This window comes from Amaranthus tricolor, chromosome 6 (genome assembly GCF_026212465.1).
Source record: "Amaranthus tricolor cultivar Red isolate AtriRed21 chromosome 6, ASM2621246v1, whole genome shotgun sequence".
Lineage (NCBI taxonomy): Eukaryota > Viridiplantae > Streptophyta > Magnoliopsida > Caryophyllales > Amaranthaceae > Amaranthus > Amaranthus tricolor.
Window position 1 is genome coordinate 25,351,868 of NC_080052.1, and position 22,200 is coordinate 25,374,067.

The 22,200-nt window shown below is 34.7% G+C and overlaps 1 protein-coding gene across 2 annotated transcripts in view; it reads right to left on the bottom strand.

The window, feature by feature from the left end:
• Window positions 1–3,214: 3,214 nt before the first annotated feature.
• LOC130814893 (ornithine aminotransferase, mitochondrial) overlaps window positions 3,215–22,200 on the bottom strand; it is a 19,144-nt gene continuing 158 nt past the window's right edge. The window contains exons 1-11 of one of the 2 annotated variants that reach the window (XM_057681149.1): window positions 22,065–22,200; window positions 21,784–21,968; window positions 13,710–13,818; window positions 13,098–13,328; window positions 12,415–12,574; window positions 11,473–11,528; window positions 10,997–11,149; window positions 7,231–7,328; window positions 6,448–6,528; window positions 5,229–5,462; window positions 3,220–3,730 (exon numbers count right to left, since the gene is read on the bottom strand). The exon at window positions 22,065–22,200 is cut by the window's right edge and continues 158 nt beyond it. In XM_057681149.1, coding sequence (XP_057537132.1) covers window positions 3,580–3,730; window positions 5,229–5,462; window positions 6,448–6,528; window positions 7,231–7,328; window positions 10,997–11,149; window positions 11,473–11,528; window positions 12,415–12,574; window positions 13,098–13,328; window positions 13,710–13,818; window positions 21,784–21,929 — 1,419 coding nt within the window. In that variant the 5' untranslated portion in view covers window positions 21,930–21,968; window positions 22,065–22,200 and the 3' untranslated portion in view covers window positions 3,220–3,579. Of the gene's footprint in view, window positions 3,731–5,228; window positions 5,463–6,447; window positions 6,529–7,230; window positions 7,329–10,996; window positions 11,150–11,472; window positions 11,529–12,414; window positions 12,575–13,097; window positions 13,329–13,709; window positions 13,819–21,783; window positions 21,969–22,064 lie in introns of those variants that run through there. The other variant, XM_057681150.1, reaches the window with a different exon arrangement.

Genomic DNA, 22,200 nt, shown 5'->3' on the forward strand with positions numbered 1-22,200 from the left:
CCTTGGGCCCTCACACGACAGTCTTATGGGCTAAAAGTATGAATGAAACACAAGACTTCCTATACTTAGTGCTAATAATTGTAATATAAATTAAAGGTGGATGAGAGTAAACCCGTGAACTTTAATGTCATATTGCATAATCAATTCAATTAAAAACTCAAACAAATGATTAAAATCTTAATATATCTGGGCTCTATGTCCAAAAGTTGATTAGGTGTGTTTTCAATACATGAAGCAAGTCTCATTTATAGAAGCTTCGCCCAAGACAAAGCACTTTGAATAGGATAAAGGTTTTGAACGAGTAGGTGGTAAGATTGACAAGTTGTTCAAATATATGTTGCTCTTAGAGATTCAAAGCTAACTCATGGTCGACTTGGTTAAAATTGAGAGGGTCAAATTTTTTTTGGCATTTCCTTTTACCATTTTAGTATAGGGCCCTAAAAAAAGTAATGTCATTTATGATATTAAAATAGGATTTTAAAAATATTTAAGACGGACTTTAGACTAATACTTTTATTATTTAGATCCCTTCATCTTAAAGGCCCTACTAAGCCCTTTCACATAATTTCTTCGGTTCAGTTATTGATACGAAGATTTGTTGTGATTAGTGTGACTTGAGTGCACATTTGATGAGGTGCATTAATGTGTGACCTTTGGGATGGAATCCCATGAATGTGTTAATGTGGGTGTATTAAGTTAAGTTTTGATGATTGATTTATGATGGTGATTAAGTATGGATTAATAAGGTAATGAAGTGTGAGAGTTATGGGACTTAATGAAGAAGTGGAAAGGTTGGATCAAGATGCTCTACTATGCAAGTCGAGCAATACTGTCAGAAGCCTTCTGAAGGGCCGCTCGACCAGCTCGCTCGACTGAGCGAGCTTCAGGTTGGATCGAGCGAGCAGACAGAATGCAGCCAGAAGCTTCCTGAAGTCTGCTCGACCAAGTCACTCGACCGAGCGAACCCCTGGTTTGGTCGAGCGAAGTCTCTGATACTCTAGAATGTTGTCTTTTGACTCTTCATGTACTTAGGGATGTTTCATTATCATTTAATCATAGATTTAATGTACTTAATGTTACTTAGTATGATCTCTCCTATAAATAGAGAGCTCTCATTCATCAAAAGACACATCCACAAATACACCCCAAGCCAAACACTAGCCTATATCTCTTCTCTATTGTAATTTTCCATATTTGAGAGTTCTTTGAACTCCTTTTGATAATATAAGAGATACTACACACCGGAGGACGTAGCCTTAGTTGGGTGAACCTCGTTAAATCTTTGTGTCGTTTTATTGCTTTATTTTCTCCTACAAACATCAATATTATTGATAGCGTAATTTGTTTGTCACTAAAACTTCATACACTCGATGTTGGCAATATTGGAGTTTGAAACACATTGTTCGAACTCTAATACATCGTCATTTTCAAGATTAAATAATTTGATATAATGGGCTAAAGTAGTAGGATATTTAAAAAATGAGAGAAAATGTAGAAAGTATATGTTGATGCCTCAGCCATAAGTTTAAGTATTTAGTTAAGTTTGTTTCTTTTCTTGATATGGTATTAGAGCCTATGTGACAAGATGTTATGAGTTCGAAACTCAATCTCCTCTCATTTAAAGTGTAATATTCAACGCTAAGTATGAGGCATATGTTGCATCCACACTTTTAGCCCACAAAATTCTCGTGTGAGGGGGCGTATTAGAGTATATAATAAATTTTATGACCTTAATCATCAGCTTAAGTTTTTGGTTTAGTTGGTATATATGACTAATTCATTAAAATAGACTAAAATGAAAAATATGAAAAATTGAGTGTTTAAGTATTCTCAAGCAAGGAAATGACTAGTCTTATACTCTTATTTAATACAAACCTTGAGATTTAGGAGTATGTAAAAGGTTTAGTAGTTGCTATATCATAATCATAAGTCTACAAGTAAGCTTTCATTTTCATGTTTTGAAAAGAAAGTAGCTTTAGTTTTGCACTTCTTTCTTGGAGCACAATGATCATAATTAGCGGGAAGTGTTAGCAATGTGCCAACCATGTCTACCCTAAAACAATATTCATTGTTTAATGGCGCAAAGGGATATTCATATTTAATTCAGAATCATAATTCTGTCCCACTATATTTATTTTATAGATAATTGACAAATAATTTTTTTTTAAAAAAAAAGATATTTTACGGATAATTTTGAAAAATATGTGAATAAGATGAAAAAAAAGGTACATGTATAAACACAAATAGAAGAAAAATATGAATTATTAGCTTAAATAGAATAAAGACAAATTTAGTGAGATGACAACCGAAAAAGTAAGATAAATTTCGTAGAAAAGGACTATGATATACCTTGCTTCTAGGTCAAGCGACTAGCATCTTGGGATTCTAATGTCTAAACTTAGAAAGTCAAAGTTTAAAGTCAAAACTATGATTTTAATGGGATTTATCCCTATTCCTCACTAATTAATTTTATTTGTATTTTTAATTGAAGAAAATGAGCTGGAATATAAAACAAAATGCAAATAGATAGATAGAAATAAATGGTTTAAAAAGAGAGAAAATAAATTTATACTCCTATATGAGATTAAAAGAAAAAACTAAAATCATTAAAAAAAATGATGCAAATTGAATTAGACTGAAAAAGATGAACAATATGTTAATTTACCGGAATGAAAATTCTTTTTGTAAATATAAGTTAATATTTTCTATCTCAAATCTGAAATCTGAATATATACTTTGACCCCTTTGTCTCTTTAAATTTACACCTTAAAACTTAAATATATAAATGAATTTTAAATCTTAGAATGCAAAACTTGAAGAATTAGCAATGGTTGTGAAAGGTAGAGTATCTTTTTCCAATATGATTGCCAAAACCTAAACATTAAAAGTTTAGGAATTATATTGTCTCCATTTCATTCAGTACAATCAACTACACATATTTTGGAATCACTCACCACAAGCTCTAGTCTAGTATCTAGTACTATTCCTAAAGAAATGGTAAACACTTTCTCTTTCTCTCACTACTTATTCTTTTAATTACTCTCTTTAATTATGCAATTACTCTCTTAATTATATAGTTAAAGTACTGAGTATATTAATCTCTATAGTAATTCTTTTAGTTCTTTAATTATTCGGACCGAAGAACGATGATGATCTATTAATGCTAATGGATAAATCTGCATGACTGCATCATCGAGATACATAAAAACCGCCTGAAACCATAATCGTCAAACTGCAGTCCGAATCAGGTTTCATTTGGTGGGACCAAAATTGACCCAAGTTGGACTGCGGCCATCACTAGCTATATACGTAAAAAAAAATTGTTTTTCAAAGGAATTAATGATGAGGCAAACAAAATATACTTTATGAGAAAGTGAGGAAAAAGACTCGTTGAAGCATTTTTCAGGACCAACACCCCATTTCATTGCATATCTTAAAAGGTTATGTAAACAGAAGAAACATTGTTCTAAAATCACATACAATTTTCAGGTGAAACACATGAATAGAGACTAAATAGCACCATTGAAGTTGCTGTGTATAAGTTCATAAGTTAAGAGAGCCGATAAACGAGTAGGAAGTTTACTCCGATGCATATAAGTTTCTACCACAACGATCACATAAATCCACCTCATTTGAGGTCGCTTGATCAGGCTTCTCCTTCTGCATCTTCGGTAGATCAAACTCAAACACTTCCGACAGTGCTTTTGTCCCAACTTTAAGCTCATCCAAACTGCACTCGAGTTTTGTTAAGTAGAAAACTTACGCTAACGATTTTTAGATTAAGATAAGCAAAAAAACTTTCTATAAAAGGCAGGTTCTTGCATAATTTGTATTTCTAAAAATACCATTGAATTGAAATAACTATTTAAAGAAATAAAGCACTAGTAATAAAATTTTCAGCTTGCAATTTTATTCTCTTTCTGTATCTATTGTTGTTGCATGACTTGACTAGGCTATGTATGGGAAAAAATCTCTAAGAATACGAGACTAAACCAGCTTTGTTTTGACCTCTCAAGATTATTTTCTGACCAAAGGTGATATTTCGTCAATTTATATAAGTATGGGAGTTAAGTTCATGACTTTATTTACATGTCGCTAATTAATCGAGGGTGTAAAGAATCCGAGTCATTTTATCTGGTTTCTCTGACAGGAATCTCCCGAGAATTCATATTTCTTTAAAAAGATCAAATGTGGAACACTATCATAAGTTGATAGATGAAATTACTAAAACTTTTAGTATTATGGAATCGGAGTTGGGAATGAGATTATAATATCTACACCGAGAGAAGAAGAACAAGGCAGCAATGTATTTTTTATATGCTCAAAATGCAATTGAAAAATAGTGTGCATGGCTCGGTACAGTCACTGGTCTTTCATCTTTGCTATTCACCTATTCCTGAGTCTTACAGGGAAGAACATCAAAATCTGATGCAGATGTCTTTTGAGATGATACTGGCACTTACATTAGGAATCAACTTGTTACCTTGGACTAGCGAAACTTCAAGACTGGCCCAGAATCAAGAACAATGAAGAACATTGTTGCTTGGTATGTAGCTATGATGCCATTATTCTTGATTCATGCCTACATATAGAACTTGGCCTTCAACCCTAGACCAGCATTTCTATTTGCTAAATTTTTGGTTCTAATGTCAACTCCACATGGCCTTCATTTCCAGGTCAAAGATATACTACCTTTTATTCGCCCTACGTGTGCCATTTCTTTATTGGGTCAAGTCACCCTAAATGTCTCATTTCTATTTTAAATATGTTAACTTTACCAATTTTGCACTTACTAAACTTAACCTTTTCATACCTTTACACTTCTTAATTCCACTTTACCCCTATTAAAATTCAAAAACACTACACTTTTTCTTTCACAACCACCTAAAAAATGGTGAAAAGTCAAATGGGACACATTAATTGAATAGGAGGGAGTTAGGAGTATAATTCTTTGGTTGCGGATTATAGTGATTGTACTAAAATGGTTCATTAAATCATTTGCGAGCAAATGATGTTTGCTACTACAGGTCAGTTGGAAACAACTTTTTGTTATCACTAACAAGAGTAAGGTTGCGTTACTTGCGTACATCCGATTCTTCCGAACCCCACCTAGGTGAGAGCCACTTAATTGCATTGGGGTAATGAAATGTTAACTCCCCCACAAGAAAAAGGTCTAAATACTCCACATAGATTCTATATATACATCATATCAAAACTACTATAATTACCTTATTGAAAGTGGAGGAGTTAATCGTATGATAGTGTTGTGAGTAGGCTTAGCAAGAACACCTCGTTCCTTTAGTTTAAGGCACATATCATACGCTGAGACAGGATGCAGAGCCTTGCTATTGAGTTCAAGTGCATAAAATAGACCTTTTCCACGCACTCCTTTTATGAATGTAGGGTACTGCTGCTGAACCTTATTCAGCAAATGCCTGAGCTCCTCTCCCAACTGAGCAGACCTGCATAAAGCCAAAGTGTTATTGCAGTCCTATGTTACACAGACTCTTAAGTTTGCCTCAAAATTATGCAATTATTCCATAAATTAGCCGAATCTGACACTTAGACACGTACGGATTCCCAAATCCAAGTAACATGGGCGCAAAAAATCTACAATAACTACATGAAATCACATATGAAATACATACAAAAGCCAATTTAATGATTGCATGTCATCTGAGTGACTATTTATCAACAGATTCCAGCCAGAATCAGAAATACAGAACCATTATGAAATCCCTGACTTTCTTGTTGTTACATGAACAATATCCAAATTGCACTCAATATGCCATGACTAATAGTTAAGGCCAAATTTATTCAACTCAACGTAGGAGCTTTGTTTTAGGTTATCTCTGAATACCAACATTTCAGACAGTCTTAGTGGCAAATACGTTTAGTTAAGTTAAACAATTCAGTAAATCACCTCGGCTGTCCAACTTATTAAAAAATATTAGAGATCATTTTAACACAGTTTTAAGGAATGTACAAACATAATCATTAATCCATAGCTATCTGGTAGACAATAATAATCTTGTTCATGACCGCACCATACCCTTTCTCACCATTATCCTCAATTAAATAGACAAGTTAAAAACTGAAAAAACAACAATAATGCCAAAGCCTAAGGGCGTGTTTGGTTTGGAGGAAGCATTTTCCTGGAAAATTGTTTTCCCCATTTTCCATTGTTTGGTTTGACAAGGAAATTAAATCAAAAACTTGGGAGGAAAAAAGTTTTCCACTATTTTGCAAACATCATCCAACAAAAATTGAAAGAAACCAATTTTCCTATTTCAAGTATTTTCAACCATCATAATTCAAGGAGTTCTCCCAAACTTAACATCCCGTATATTATAATCATGAGATTGCAGCAGAACGAGACTCCAAGGTCATTATTATATACTTACAAGTGACACTTAATAATCAATGCAAACAAATAGGTTTTAGTACCTCTCGGCAAGCCCTTCTTCTTTGAGAACATCAAGGGATGCTACAGCAACAGCACTTGCCAACGGATTTCCACCAAAAGTACTGGACGTGAATAATGTTGACAAAGCATTATAAAAAATAAAGAATAACATCAGACTACTAAAGAAATAAACACGAGGGGAAAACAGTTATTCTTAATAGGCAAGCATCAAAGATACTATGCACTGAGCAATGATCAGATACTATGCAAATACTATTATTTGGACTCAATTCACCTCAGCTACCTGTGTAACACTTCATTTTGTACTAGAGTTAAAGAGTTTAGTTATTTCATAAGATAACCAAGTCAGCCCAAGCAACATACAACATTCCATTACCCTAATTCCAATAAGTAGCTCTCACCTAAGTGGGGTTTGGGGAGTTGGATGTATGCAACCTTACCCTTGTTAGTAATAACAAAGAGGTCGTTTTCATAATCACTGGCAGAAGACATTACCTGCAACTTTCGTGAAAAAGAAATGTACATGATTTAATGAGTCATTTTGATACAGTGCATTATAATCTCAAACTAAAGAACTAGAAATATTTAGCCCCATCAAAATGTACAAAATCTGCATGTTTAGATGTTCTTACGCCACCCTTTCCTCATAGATAATAACCATTTCTTAAGAAAAATTTTCAGATAAAATTTCAAAAAGCAGAAAAAAAAAATTTGTATTCACATGATCTCATGGGAAAAACATGAACCCAAAACAATTTGTATCGTGAAATGAACACTAGAATCACTCTGTATGAAGTTCAAACCTTCCATGTTCTCCAGGTCGTATACACAGCATCACATCTTTGTCAGCAAGAACGGCACTGACAGGTATTACGCCACCTCCCAAAGCTTTTCCAAGAATCTACAGATAAATATTAAACAAACATTCAAAGGCATACTTTAGCTAATAAAAATCCATGCTAATACTAGACAATGAAAAAACGTTCATATTTTCTATTTCGAAAGGGAACTGAAAGAAAAAAGAATATTATATTTTTACAGTCATCATTAGTCTATTTAAAGAAGCATCTATACAAGGCATTTTGGTCAAATAGAAAAGATAAGATTATGAGAGGTGCTAGGGGAAAGGAACAGGTGGCTTATTAAGTTTTTCTCTTTGATATTTCTCTCTTATACCAACGATTTCTCACATTGATTTGTTTTGTTTCATGTAGCCAACTTCATATTGTGGATCAAATCTTTCGCATTGTTGTGTGTTGTCAAATAATACTTTCTTGCTCTTTTCTTTTTGAAAATTTTGTTATTTTGGAGGTGCTACACTAGGGGGAGGGCGCAAAAGAATAAGGAGAGGATGTAAAAAAGGACTGTAAATGAGGAAAGAGACGGGAATAATTCAAAACAGAAAAATAAGCTAATGTTGCAAGTATCTGACCAACTGGAAACTTCCACATAAGGTTTGTTTCGCCTTAGTTTTAAAATGTAGAAGGCACAACGAAACACAGAAGGGTCTTGGAGCCTTGGGCGTAAGGCCAAGGCAAAGGCCAAGCTCATCTTTTTGTTCAAAACCTTAAAAATCAATTCAAAAGCATTTTTAATATTGAAAACAATATGATATTTATATCGTAAATTATAATTGCATAAAAGATCCAAAACATTCATTATCATTGTGATTTGCTCCAAGCAGCTAATATATCACTAATGGCACAAGAGAATACCTAAACCGACATTCTTAAGCATTCTATCTAATGGTTTTGTGTCTAATTATTATCATAGAAAGAAGAGAACCCAGAAGAAAAGAAAAGAAAAATTAAAGAATCTAGATGACAGAAGATTCGAAAAATCAAAGAAGAGAAATTAAAAAATGAAGGAAAAACAAAAAATGAAAGAAAAAACCAGCCAGAAGAATAAAAGGATAAATTATAGAAGAAGATGAAGAATGAAGAAGAAAAGGGATTAAAGAAGTCGGAGGATGAAAAGAATAAAAGAACCTCAAAAAAAGAGAGAGAAAAAAAGATTAGTCTTCGGAAGAAAAGAAAAAAAGAACAAAAAAAGATGAAGAATGCAGAAGACACAAGAAAAAACCAGAGTAGACAAAAGAAGAGAAAGCATAAAAGTTCCAAAAAAGAAGGTATTGTGGCATAGTGCAAAAATACGATTTCGGTCATACTCGCAGTAATGATTGCAAAACGGATTTCATGGCCAATACAAACGATATTTTGGTCAATGCAGCCTCTATTTCGGTCGCGATAAACTCAAAAGCCTGTACGATATGGTCGCGATATGGTGATGCAGCCTTGTGTCATGGACTAAGCTAACCCACGACCCACAATCCGTTATACATATTCCAGAAGGGGTAAACATTAGAAGGCAGCTGCTAGAATTCTGTTAGTAAGAGAATCTTTCTGTTTTGGTGATGCTCAGCTGTACTTGGGGAGGGCTTCTAGAATATTGTATTTTCCTTTAAATAGTACAGGGAGGGATAGATCTTTTCTTATGCTTGTAGTATCTTGGTGAATTATCTTGTAGGAGTTATTTACCATGCCTTCGGGTTTGCCCCCCAAACAAACCAAGCAGCACCAAATTGTGTTGAAAGAAGGGTCCAACCCGATAAGCGTAAGGCCTTACAGATACTCACAGATACAGAAGGAGGAAATAGAGCGTTTGGTGGCGGATTTGTTGCAAGCGGGTATCATACAGCCATCTAGTAGCCCTTTCTCAAGCCCTGTGTTGTTGGTCAAGAAAAAAGACGGGTCGTGGCGATTTTGCATCGATTACAGGGCACTCAACAAAGAAACAGTAGCTGAAAAGTATCCAATCCCTGTCATTGAAGAATTGTTGGATGAACTCCATAGGGCGACGATCTTTTCGAAGCTGGATTTAAAATCTGGGTATCATCAGATACGTATGAAAGAAGAGGACATTCCCAAAACCGCTTTCAAGACTCATGAAGGCCACTATGAGTTCCTCGTTATGCCGTTTGGGCACACCAATGCTCCGGCCACTTTTCAATCCCTAATGAATGAGGTATTTCAACCATTCCTTCGTAAATTTGTTCTCGTTTTCTTTGATGATATTTTGGTTTATACTACATCTATGGCCGAGCATGAGCAACATTTGGCCTCAGTTTTGGAGACTCTAAGACACCACCAACTATATGCAAATGCAAAAAAGTGTAAGATCGGAAAACCCCAAGTCTCTTATTTGGGACATGTGGTGTCCGAAGAAGGGGTGGTTGTGGATTGGGAAAAGATTAAAGCAATGCAGGATTGGTCTCTTCCAACAAATTTGAAGCAATTGCGAGGATTTTTAGGTTTGACCGGTTATTACCGCCATTTTATTAAGAATTACGCTCATATGGCAGCCCCTTAACTCAGCAACTTCGTAAAGGCAGCTTTCAATGGACCTCGGAAGCCACCATAGCCTTCGAGACACTCAAGGCTGCCATGTTATCCGCCCCGGTTCTAGCTATCCCGGATTTCTCTATTCCCTTTGTCATTGTCACGATCTGGGCGCTGTTTTGACTCAAAATAAGCATCCAATAGCTTATTTCAGTAAGGCTTTAGGGCCTCCGGGACAAGCCAAATCTATTTACGAGAAGGAGTTGATGGCTATTGTGTTAGCTGTGCATAAATGGCAATACTATTTATTGGGTAGGCACTTTGTGGTTTGGACGGATCAACGAAGCCTTCGTTTCATTTTGGAATAACGGGAGATCGAGACCGATTATCAGAAATGGGTTAGAAAATTATTAGGCTTTGTTTTGCATTATGATCTGTGGTGGTGGAGAAGGCTTCGGCAGAGAAGTTTGGTAAGCTGCAGGGCTCCAAGAAAATCCTTCTTATTCCCTTTCCTCTCTTTCTCACAGTCTTATTGAATCCAGGAAAAAACCCTATCTTTTCTTTTCTTTCTCTCATTTGTAAGAAGACATAATTATTCTGTGACTACTTAAAATTCTTACTTTTTCTAATCTTTATCTCTCTTCAAATAAGACAAACAGATTATTACTAAAAGTTTTCTTCCTAAAAAATTTACAAAACTGTCAAGGCACAAGACACCACACACCTTTTGTGTCTCACTCCACCCCAAATTAAGAAAAGTGATTATTATTAAAAGTGTTTCTTCCTAAAAAATTGAAGTGTTATCAACCAACACATCGTATGGAAGTGCAAAACCCAAAGTGGACTCACCTTCTGCATTCCTAGTTCTAAAGCCAAAACCTTCATGGACGTTTTCATAGCCACTCCGACTTATCCCTACGCGCAAATTAAAAACATACTTCTATCTTGCATATATACAGGAATTAGGAATATATACGGATTCTATTTTACTTATTTCAGGTCAAAATTGGTAGAAATTTGTTGATTGAGTTAAGCACACATTTTATGAAGCTTACGGGCTACTTTGCTACAACTAAAAGATACAGGGTTTGCACATCTAGTTACAATAATGGGGTTCTGTGCTTATATTTCCCCTTCACGTATGAAGATTGGCTCTCCTAACTTTAATATTAAGATGCAGAAAAAGAGAAATGGCTACAAACACTGGTTAAGCTGAATAAAATTGTCTTACAACAACATCTGGGCGGACACCCTCCCAGTCACAAGCCAACATTCTCCCAGATCTTCCCAAGCCACATTGTATTTCATCAGCAATCATCAACAGTCCATATTTTGTGCAGAGATCTCTGACAGCTTTCAAGTAGCCTTCTTTCGGAACTATGACCTGCAAACAAGAAAAAGATCCACAATAATCAACATGTGGATCAAGAAAAAAAAAACAAACACATTGGACAATGAGTGATTAAAAGTAGAAACTGGTGCTTGCCATCCCAATTATGAAAAGTTATAAAACACTTAGAAATCAGCAGAGACACAAATATACAATACAAGAATCTGATCATCATTTCTAATAGCACAAAGGTGTAGTATCAGTGTGCCTAAATGCTTATGGGTAAAAACCATTTTCAGATGAGAACATAAGGGATCATTTAAACATAAACAGAGGAATCCGAGGAATCTAACAAAGTAATTACATGAAAAACATACCCCTGCCTCGCCTTGAATGGGTTCAAATAAGAATCCAGCAATACGGTCTCCATGCTCTGTTGTCAATATGAAGAAAAGGTTCAGAAAAGATAATATCAACATTTTCATCTCAGGAAGGAACAGGTTGATGAACACATATATTACATTTAGTATTCTGTACTCAACAATCGATTATCAGGGTACAACTTAACCTCTTTGACTTACTAGAAAATTAAGACTTTACTAATAGAACAATGTTTGGAAGAACCAAGAATAACTCCACCTCCACAGGTGTGGTCAGCAGTTGGGAGACAATGCAATGATCCAATCAGATGTTAAAACAAACATATTAGGTTATTACAACTATCAAGAAAGGTCATACTGAAGGCTCTGGAAATCAGGCCTTACACAAATCAGGGCAGCTTCTTGCATTATCAAGAATGCTCAGTCCTGAGTCCTAAGCTCCTAAATTAAAAATCTACAATTCCTGTCAGCCTAATTGGTTAGAGCATCATTTCATTAGAATTGGGGTTCCATGACAAATAGAAAATTCATTTATCTATAAAAACCATTATTACATTTTCTCTTTGATCAAAAATCACAACCACAGCTATTAACGCATAATCACACCTTTTATTAAAAAATTAATAAAAAAGGAAACAGAGATAGCAAACTTAGTAATTTAACAACTGATATCAGGACTCAGGTGCAGAAGTCAGGTCTATGTTTGACAGGCTCAGGCTGGAACGTAAATAAAATAAGAAAAGTTGTATTCGTTTTGAAGCACATAAGCTCAGTAACATCGATACAATAATATGATTATATTGATTTAATCCAGGATAATAACTGATCCGAGTTCTAACATACTAACAACAATAAAACAGAAACCTACCAAACGAAATTGGCGCCAAGGGCCTCAAAAGCAATATATTTACATGTTAGAAGAATATTCATGATTCAGACCTTTGAAAATTTTCTCTAGCGCAACTTCATCTCCAAAATCAACTTTAAGATGACCCTGTAACAAAGGACCAAAACCTCGAGTCGCTTCGTTGTCACAGCTCATAGAAATGACTGCTAAGGTACGACCATGGAAGCAACCGCAACATGAAACAATAATAGCCTATATATTAAGATTATAAACCAATCAATAGGTATATGATAATACTATGATACTAATTCAGGATAACAAAAATAGGTTGATAACCAACCGGAAGAGTCATACTGAGCCACATATTACATGGTAATAAATAATAGAATCATAGAATACCAAGAGTGAGAGCAAGAGACTTTTAAAATAAAGCAATTGGTAATACAACATTCCAATTTCCATTACCCCAATGCCGTTAAGTGACTCGCACGTAGGCGGAATTTGAGGGTGCGGATATACACAACCTTGCTTTTGTAAAAATCAAAAGGTTGTTTGTTATTGACCCTTAATAACAAACATTAATTTCACATAATTACAAAGTGTACAAAATTTAATGAGTCATTTTACTATAGTAATCCATTACAATTCAAAACTATAGAACTATAAATCTTTGGCTTCATTGAGAAAGCGGAAAAAAAGACGTAATATTAGAAAATAATTTTTGTAAGTAAGATGGAGTCAAAGGTAAAAAGATATAGGATAAACTAAAACTCACCTCACTGTCAGGAATGTTTTTCTTTAGGTAACCCCACTTTCTTGCAAGTTTCAGAGCAGTTTCTACCCCTTCTGCCCCGGTATTCATTGGTAGTACCATCTCGTATCCAAACATACTTGTTATCCTCTCCGCCAATACGGGAAATTTGTCATTATAGAAGGCTCTAGAACTGAGAGTTAGTTTTTCTGCCTGCTCAACCAACGCCTTCATGATCTTAGGGTGACAGTGTCCCTGGATCAGACAAGTCAACTTCATGTCAAAAATACTTTGATTCTCTAATAAGTCGAGCAATGAATGGAAAAAAAAAATTCATGCAGACAACCATTGGAACTGATATATTGGTTTATGTATGGCATTGTTGTTGTGTCTAATAAGTCAAACTATTAATGGATATTCATCACACATGAAAGCCTTTAGTAAATTCTTTGAACAAGTTTATGCTTGATAAGTATGATAACCCATTTCCTTCCTTTCCTTCTTCCGAAAAAAAATCATTCGGTGATAATGAAACCGCAAATAAGTTGTTCTGAGAACTGAATTGAAAATCAAGAATAGGTAGTTTTGTGAAACAATCAATGCAAACAGCATAGAAGAAACACATAATAAGTTTACCTGGTTAACAGCAGAGTATGCTGACAGAAAGTCAAGATATTTGTTTCCCTCTGGATCCCATATTGTCGAACCCCTTGCTTGAGAGAAGACCATCGGAATTGGGTGGTAACTACGTATGAACAATAAAAAAGCTAAGTAGGTAAGTTAGAACATCAAAAAATATTACAATAGTAACAAAGATCTGTGATTTTAATTCCATTGAGACACTAGGTAGACCTTGTGTACTACGCCAAATACAGACAACAAATTCCAATATAAATACTAATGAAAATACTTTACCCACTGCAGGAGAATGACTCCGGCCTCTAGGGACAACAATAATGTTTCAGCAAAATGACTCTGGCCTCTAAGGACAACAAATTCTAATATACATACTTTACCCACAGGCAAGCCGTCTTGAAAAATTTGGGGGCCCTGTGCAAAATTTTTATTTTGCACCTTATTCATAGTAACTATATTTATTTTATTAATAAAATTAACATATTTCTTTTTTTTGATTAACTTATTCATATACGGGAGAAAGAGGGGGCCATGTGAGGTCGATCACCTTGCACACCCTCAAAGACCCCTCTGCCCACAGCCTTAGCATCTCTAATTTTATTCTTTGATCTTGTTCTCAAAGTTTTTCTTTTTCCTTTCATTACTTGAAGCACAAATGGGGAAAAATAACATTAACCGCAATAAAATAGTTCAAACACATGCACCAGGCACCACTTCAAAGAAAAGTAGCAATGAACTCCAAGAAATGGGCTAGTAGTGAAATCAAGCATAATTTTTATTCGCATTGTCTCAATATCTTTTACTAATAGAGTAGATATGAAAAATCTTAAAGAAAACGTGTGCAACCTTGAATGTATATGCTATTTCAACTTGTCAGATTCATATATAGCTGCCTTGCCTCCTTTTCTAGTCACTAGTTATAGACTTATAGTAGATCCCCGTCCCAAAAATCTAGAACATGATATTTATCCTTGTTATAGGTTAAATAAATAAACCCATAATTTATTTAGTCAAACCCAAAACCACCCACCTTGTTCCACTAACTACCTAATATAACCACCCACTACTCACCATAACCTACCACTATCACCCATCATACCCATGATTCCCACATTAATTCACCATCTAACCTTCAATCTACCATTATAAATATGTTTTGCATCATTCATTTACCTCAAAGCTTTTATATTCCTACCATTACTCTGCAAAAATACACTACCCTCCTACTTACAATCTATATACTTAATCAAATATCCTTCAATTGATCTGAACTCATTCTACAATCCATTAATCTTGTTTTCATTCAATATCATACATTCATTGAATTCTGTTTCCCAGTCTAACTTGAGCGTCGGAGGGGTTTTCCGGGAAATCACCCCCGGACAAGGCTAACGTTGTATTGCAGGATTTGAGGTCTCATCAACGAAAGGATCATAAGCACTTCTAGCATACTGACAGTTACCCTCGATTACACCTTATATCCAGGTATTTAAATGTCTTTTGCACTTCCTCGTTTCATTACCGAAACAGTTTGGCGCCGTCTGTGGGGATTACAAACATAAAAGTCGTGTCTGCCCTCCCCTAATTTTAAGGACCTTTGCTTCTTTTGAAAATACTGATGTATGTCAATCCTAATCGAATAACTGCAGTCGGTTATAATATGGTAATAGTGGTCAAAAGCGTTAAAGGTTAATGTCTTAAATCACAGCTTAAGGTTAGGCCGCACGTGAAAATTGAAAGTTTGTGACTAATATTTGACAGGTTTTACGATGGTTGATGATTGATTATTCTTGATAGCTACCATTTACTACTAATCTTCCCAAGCCCCTGCTAATTATATGCTTGATGATTTTTGTCAAAATGCATTTCATAATTTCTTCCAAACTCTATGTTCTAAGTCAGAGGAAATGGAAAAAGGTGGCATCCAATGTAACATTATAATATTACACTTCGGTGTTATTACTGTTATGAGAGCCATATTCATTCTAAATGTCAAAGCAAGGCGAAGCTATACGCAATCACCTTTATGACGATCAACACTAAATGTTGAATGTCGATTTGATGCACCTTCTAAAGGGTTATTAGATCCGTAGAATGTTTTCAAACTAACTTCAACTGACTAAAAAATTCATTCCCAATGTTGAAGTTCGATTTGATGCACTATCTAAAGGATTAGATGACCCGTAGAACGTTTCCAAACTAGCTGCAACTAAGTGGTTTTGGTCTAAAAAATAAGTCAAAATATTGTTCAATTCAATGTATTGGCTAGATCCGGGTATGATCTGACAGTGGTTCAAACTATCTACATCGGATCCCCGGAAAACTACCTACATTCAATGTATTGGCTAGATCAGGGTATAATCTAACAGCGGTTCAAACTATCTACATCGGATCCCCGAAAAACTACCTACATTGACTGTATTGGCTGGATCCGGTTACGATCTGACACTACATCGGATCCCCGGAAAACTACCTACATTCAATGTACTGGCTAGATCCGAGTATGATCTGACAGTGGTTCAAACTATCTACATCGGATCCACGGAAAACTACCTACATTGACTGTATTGGATGGGTCCGGATATGATCTGACAGTGGTTCAAACCATCCACCCGTGAAAGAACAATCTCAGGTGACTCGATACATGGAGCAAAATCATCACTATCGCCTTCTAATGAAATGCTACATAAAGGATGCAAATCTTTGACTACTATTACCAAGTGAAGAATATATTGTATCAATCTGATGATGATCATATGGTTATTCTTGCTTTTATTCATCAACGTATACCGGATGTGTCGTATTTGTTGTATTCATGGGTCAACGTGTAAAGTGATCAAGTATGATATTGACACATATGAAAAGAATCATTTATTATTTATGCATGGAAATTCAATACTTCACTATTATCATTCTTATTATATTGGATCTTACTTATATGTGGTTTTCAATGATGAATGTATAAAGTCATTTGAGCTTTCACCTGGTTTGAAAGTCATAGTATTATTGAAGTCCTAAAATGTGGGCATTATTTGTCATATTATGGAATCATCTGAGCTTTCACCTAATTTGAAAGTCATACTATTATTAAAGTTCCAACACGTGGGCGTTATTTGTCATATTATGGATTCATCTAAACTTTCACCTAGTTTGAAAGTCATATTATTATTGAAGTCTGAAAATGATTGAATTTGGGCAATATTTTCAAAGTATTTATCTTAATTATCAAACTTTCACCTAGTTTGAAAGTGGGATTCTTGCGAGTATCACCTAACTTGATAACTCGGACTATTATTAAACCCCAAAACGAGTGGTTTTGGGCATTATTTGTCAAAGTATTCATTGCGAGTATCACCTAACTTGATAACTCGATCGCTTATTAAGCGGACCTATGTCCGATTAGAATATTCATCAATGTTTTTGAAGGATTCACCAAGTATGATTCCTTATCCAAGTCCAGGGTGATTGACAACTAGGCAAAGCGAACCAATGTCCGATCAGAATATTCATCAATTCTTTGAAGGATTCACCTAGTATGATTCCTTATCAAAGTCCCGGGTGATTGACGGATGGGCAATATCATCATATCAGGCTCAAATGTCGAATCATCATATTAGGCTCAAATGCCGAGTCATCATATCAAGGCTCAAATGCCGAGTCATCATATCAAGGCTCAAATGCCAAATCATCATACCAGGCTCAAATGCCGAATAATCATATCAAACTCTACGGCCGAATCATCAAAAGTGGCCCAAACGCCAAGCATATATATTTCATGGGGCTTCCACCAAACATGGGCTCGCCGAGGCAAGAGTTCGAAGATTATTTTATTCGGACCTAATTGTATGGTTTCTTCATCACAGGTATGTTTGTTTTCCGCATAAAAACTAATGCCCTCGCTACATTAAATTCCCTCCTTTATCACTCTTCATGCGTGGGGCTAATGTTAGGGTCAAATAGAAAATCCCATAATTTATTTAGTCAAACCCTAAACCACCCACCTAGGTCAACTAACCACCTAAATATAACCACTCACTACTCACCATAACCTACCACTATCACCCATCATGCCCATGTGTAACACCCCTAATTTATTACGTCAATATTGTAATTTTTTAAAATAATTTGAAAAAAAAACGATTTAATATATTTATTGTCGACTAATTGAATTAGCATTTAGATATATACATTTTTTTTATTTCTTTTATTTAAGTAGTCAATGATTGTTATTATTATTATTATAATTTTGATTATTAATATTATTATTAAAATAAATCAAAGTTAGTATGGGCTAGGGTTGTTTTTGTGTCTTGTAGATAATATACACAAGTAGTATGAGTGGGGTTTTTAAATTTACAAGTAAACTCTCCTCACTTTTTTTTCTCATCTTCCATAACCTTCCTTTACTCTTCTCCTTCCTCCATCTCCCTCCCTCACAACACCAAACCACCACCACCACAACCAGTGGCTGCCACCGCCAGTCGGTGGCTGTCCCCCCCCCCCCCCCCCCCGCACCTCTTCTCTCTCCTTAATTTTTGTGAGCTTTTTCATCCTTATTTTAAATTAGTGATTTTAATCTTTAAAGTTTTGGGTATATTAATGAATCTTAGTTTAAATTAGTTATATTTTGATAGAATTTTTAATAGGTAAGTGTTAAAAGTAGATTTGAAAATGAATAAGTTAGGGTTTGTGTTGGGGATGAAATTGAAGGTAGTATGTACTACTTTTATGTATTTTGGTGATTTTGTGATATTGGGAGAAATTAATAGAACCTTTTGATAAGTATTATTTTTGATTAATAATGGTGGTCTTGATGATTAAAAATAGTTAGAATTGTTGGTCACTTTTAATAGTTAAAAATATAAATTAATTATGCCAATGGTGGTGAATGTGATCATTGTTGTTGGTTTGGTAGTGATAAAATTACTAATAAAGACTTAGTGATAAAATTACTAATAAAGACTTAGTGATAAAATTACTAATAAAGAATTAGTGATAAAATTACTAATAAAGAATTAGTGATGAAATTAATTGTAAAGAATTATTGTATAAAATTAATAATAAAGAATTATTATATCATGTGTCGCTAGCGGTGATTAATTGTCGTCATTGTAATTGTGGAAACATGGTTGAGCTTCAATTGATGTGGTTGGTATGCAATTGTCGCCAAACTAATTTCTTGTTATGGTTATGAGATGCCTAAGCTACTAATTGCTTTGCTCTCTTGCTTTGTCACTTCAAACCTTGAAGAACGTAACAAATATGCTTGAAAATCATTATCACCTTAAGTTGAATTATTGAAATCATGTGTAATACACTACATTATACAATTTAAGCTCACATAGTCTTTTTTTATTGCAAAAGTGTGAATTAAATCTTTTCCCCTTGAACATGCCTTGTTTTACATTACATTATACATCAGATTGATTGATGGCAATGTCTGGGAGTAAACATGTTGTGTGTATGATTAGATTGCATATTCATATGAGTTGTGGCTTGTAAAAATAAAAGTAGGGTACTTAGTAGAGCAAGTAGCTCCTAAAGGTAGTCAAGTAGACTTACTAATCTTACTTTAAACGTGTATAGGTGCCCGTTTCATAAGAGGGGCGTAAGAACCTCTTTCGACATGATTGTTGCGACTTGTTATCTTGTAGTTGCAGTTAAATACACGCAGTAGCTAACTCTTACATGCATCTTGAATATGTTCTCTTTGCGAAACAATATTATATGAGTTATGTTGACTATGATTTGCTATTAAACATTATTAAGTTAGTGTTTCAAGTGTGGATCGTTTTGAAGACATTGTAGAGAATGGGTTTTGATGTCGCGAGAGTGGAATGTTGGATTATATGAGATTGAATAGGAATGATTCCTTGTTGATAAGCTTTGAATTATGTTTTATGAATGGGAATGAGTCCTTATTGATGAGATATTAAGTTGGTTGTTTATTATGACTCCACTGGATTGATACCCCAGTTGGTTTAATTCTCAGAGGCATGGATCATCTGTATATGGTTGTTGTACGGGGGTATGATCATACTTTGCCATTGGGCGCCGGCATGGACGTCACAGTCCTTGGCTGAGGTGTTACCATGTGGGTCTTGCAAACCCCAATATGGTGGCCCCTTGTCATATAAGAGAATATATGAAACCAAAGAAGAGATAGAAAATTGTGAAGGCATTCAGAAGTACATAGAAATGAGAAGTAGTTGGAGTTGATACTAACACATTGGAATGTCTCCCTCACCTTGTTTTGTTGAAGTTGATTGTTGGTTATATATATAACATGTTATTAGTAACTGACGTGTATTGTTTGTTTCTTTGTTGATGGCTCGTCTTTGATGGCCCTGATATGACACATTGGTCTATGACCTTACGTTGAGCAGTAGGGGTATCAAAGATAGATCTTGCAGGTTTTGAAGATTCCTTGCATTGCATGCGGGGGAATAAGTGAGAACCTTGAAGCGTGCAATGTTATATCTATTTTTGACGCTACATGTGGTTTCTTTGCATTTAAATTGTTTATGTTTTTGGGTTGAGGCACATGCCCTCTTTTTGATGTAATTCGTTCCGCTGCAAAGATTTGTTTCGTACGTCCTTTCATATTTCATTATTTTAGCTTGAATGGCTTGTAAAGTTTGGTTGTGTTTTTGAAAACCCAAGTGTTTATATGGGAACCATGATCCATGCGTAGCATGTCGACAGAGGATTTGGCGATGATCATTCCACCATGATTTTTTGTTACAAGGTTGTTGATGCCTCTTCTTTATTATGTTTTATTGCTTGTTTATTTCTTTTGGTGCCTCCAATTTCAGGGCAGATGCTACCAAAATTTCTGCACGATTTTTTTGGAAGTTTTTCTATAATCCCTTTAATTAAATCAATCAAACTTTACCCTTTTTTTTCTTTTCCTTTTCTTTATTTTATTTTCTATATTTTATTTTTAATGTAACACCCGAATTTCCTCCGTTCCTTTACGGTTTTGGTTCCGTGTAGAGGGTCGGAAATTCAGGGGTGTTACACCATGATTCCCACATTAACTCACCATCTAACCTCCAATCTACTATTATAAATAAACAAATATCCTTCAATTGATCTGAACTCATCCTACAATCCGTTAATCTTGTATTCATTCAATATCATACATTCATTGATTTTTGTTTCCGGTCTGACTTGAGCGTCGGAGGGGTTTTCGGGAGAAGCACCCCCGGACAAGACTAACGTTATATTGCAGGATTTGAGGTCTCATCAGCGGAAGGAACATAAGCACTTTCAGCATACTGACATTTGTCCTCGATTACACCTTATATCCAGGTAGTTTAAGTATCTTTTGCACTTTCTCGTTTCATTATCGAAACAATCCTAGTACTGAAAATGATTATTCCATGTAAATATGTGTTGTTATTTGTTATTCAAAGTTCATTTTCTTCCAAGAAATTAGATAATTTTGCTACTTCTTTCCTAACAAAAAGCATCAACACTTCCAAAAGCATACATAATCATTTCTTGTGTTTCACAAATGCCATATCAAAAATGTAGAAAATATCCAATATGGCAATATGACATAAAAGTTCATTCTAACAAATAAACCAATCATTTTTTGTATAAGTGCATTTCATACCTCATGAATTGCAATGGGATTGGCCAAAAAAATCATTTTATATCATTTAACCATGAAAATTTGATCATATAGCCTCCAAAGGCATGTTCAAATGCAAAAGAAACACTGTTGGAGAAAACTGTAATTCCATTCCACTTCCAAAGTGCCCTCTAGAACTTGATCATGAAAATCCTAGGAGAGGTTTAAAAATAAGCATTTTCACCTCTAAAAGGCATAATTATTATTTCTTCTATAAATCACCAGATAAGACATCTTTATACTTGATATACTTTCAAATAACTTATAATTCAACAATCCCAAAGGCTTAAATAAAAACATCAATCAAACAAAAAATATCAACATGAAACGAAATAGCCAAACAAAATCAATCAAAAAATAAAAGGGGGAAATTAAAATCAAAACCCAAAAAGAAAAACAAAAAATATGAACAATTTAAGAGAAAGATTAACTGACTTGTGAGCACTGTACTGATACTCCAAATTGATTAGATGTTGTGAAGAGGAAGGAATTTGGGTTTCAGGAACAGCACCATAAGCCCTTGTTCCCAACCCTTTATCGAGTCTTCTAACGGCATACTGCAATAATCTTTTGCTCGCCATTCAATACAATCGATGACTGATTCAACCAATTGATAATACCTAATTGATTAAACACCTCAAAAATTGAGTTTAAAATAAAATTCAGTAGATAATCATCTTTAATTTCTATGTTACCTTAAAATATTGATTTCTTACCTTTAAAAAGGAATGATTCGGTTCTTGTATATGGAAATTCTTACCAAATTCTCCTGCAATAATGGAAGAATTATGAAGTATATGAAACGTATATTAATTTTTGTTGCTCAAATATGCCGCCATTTTTTATTCGTTA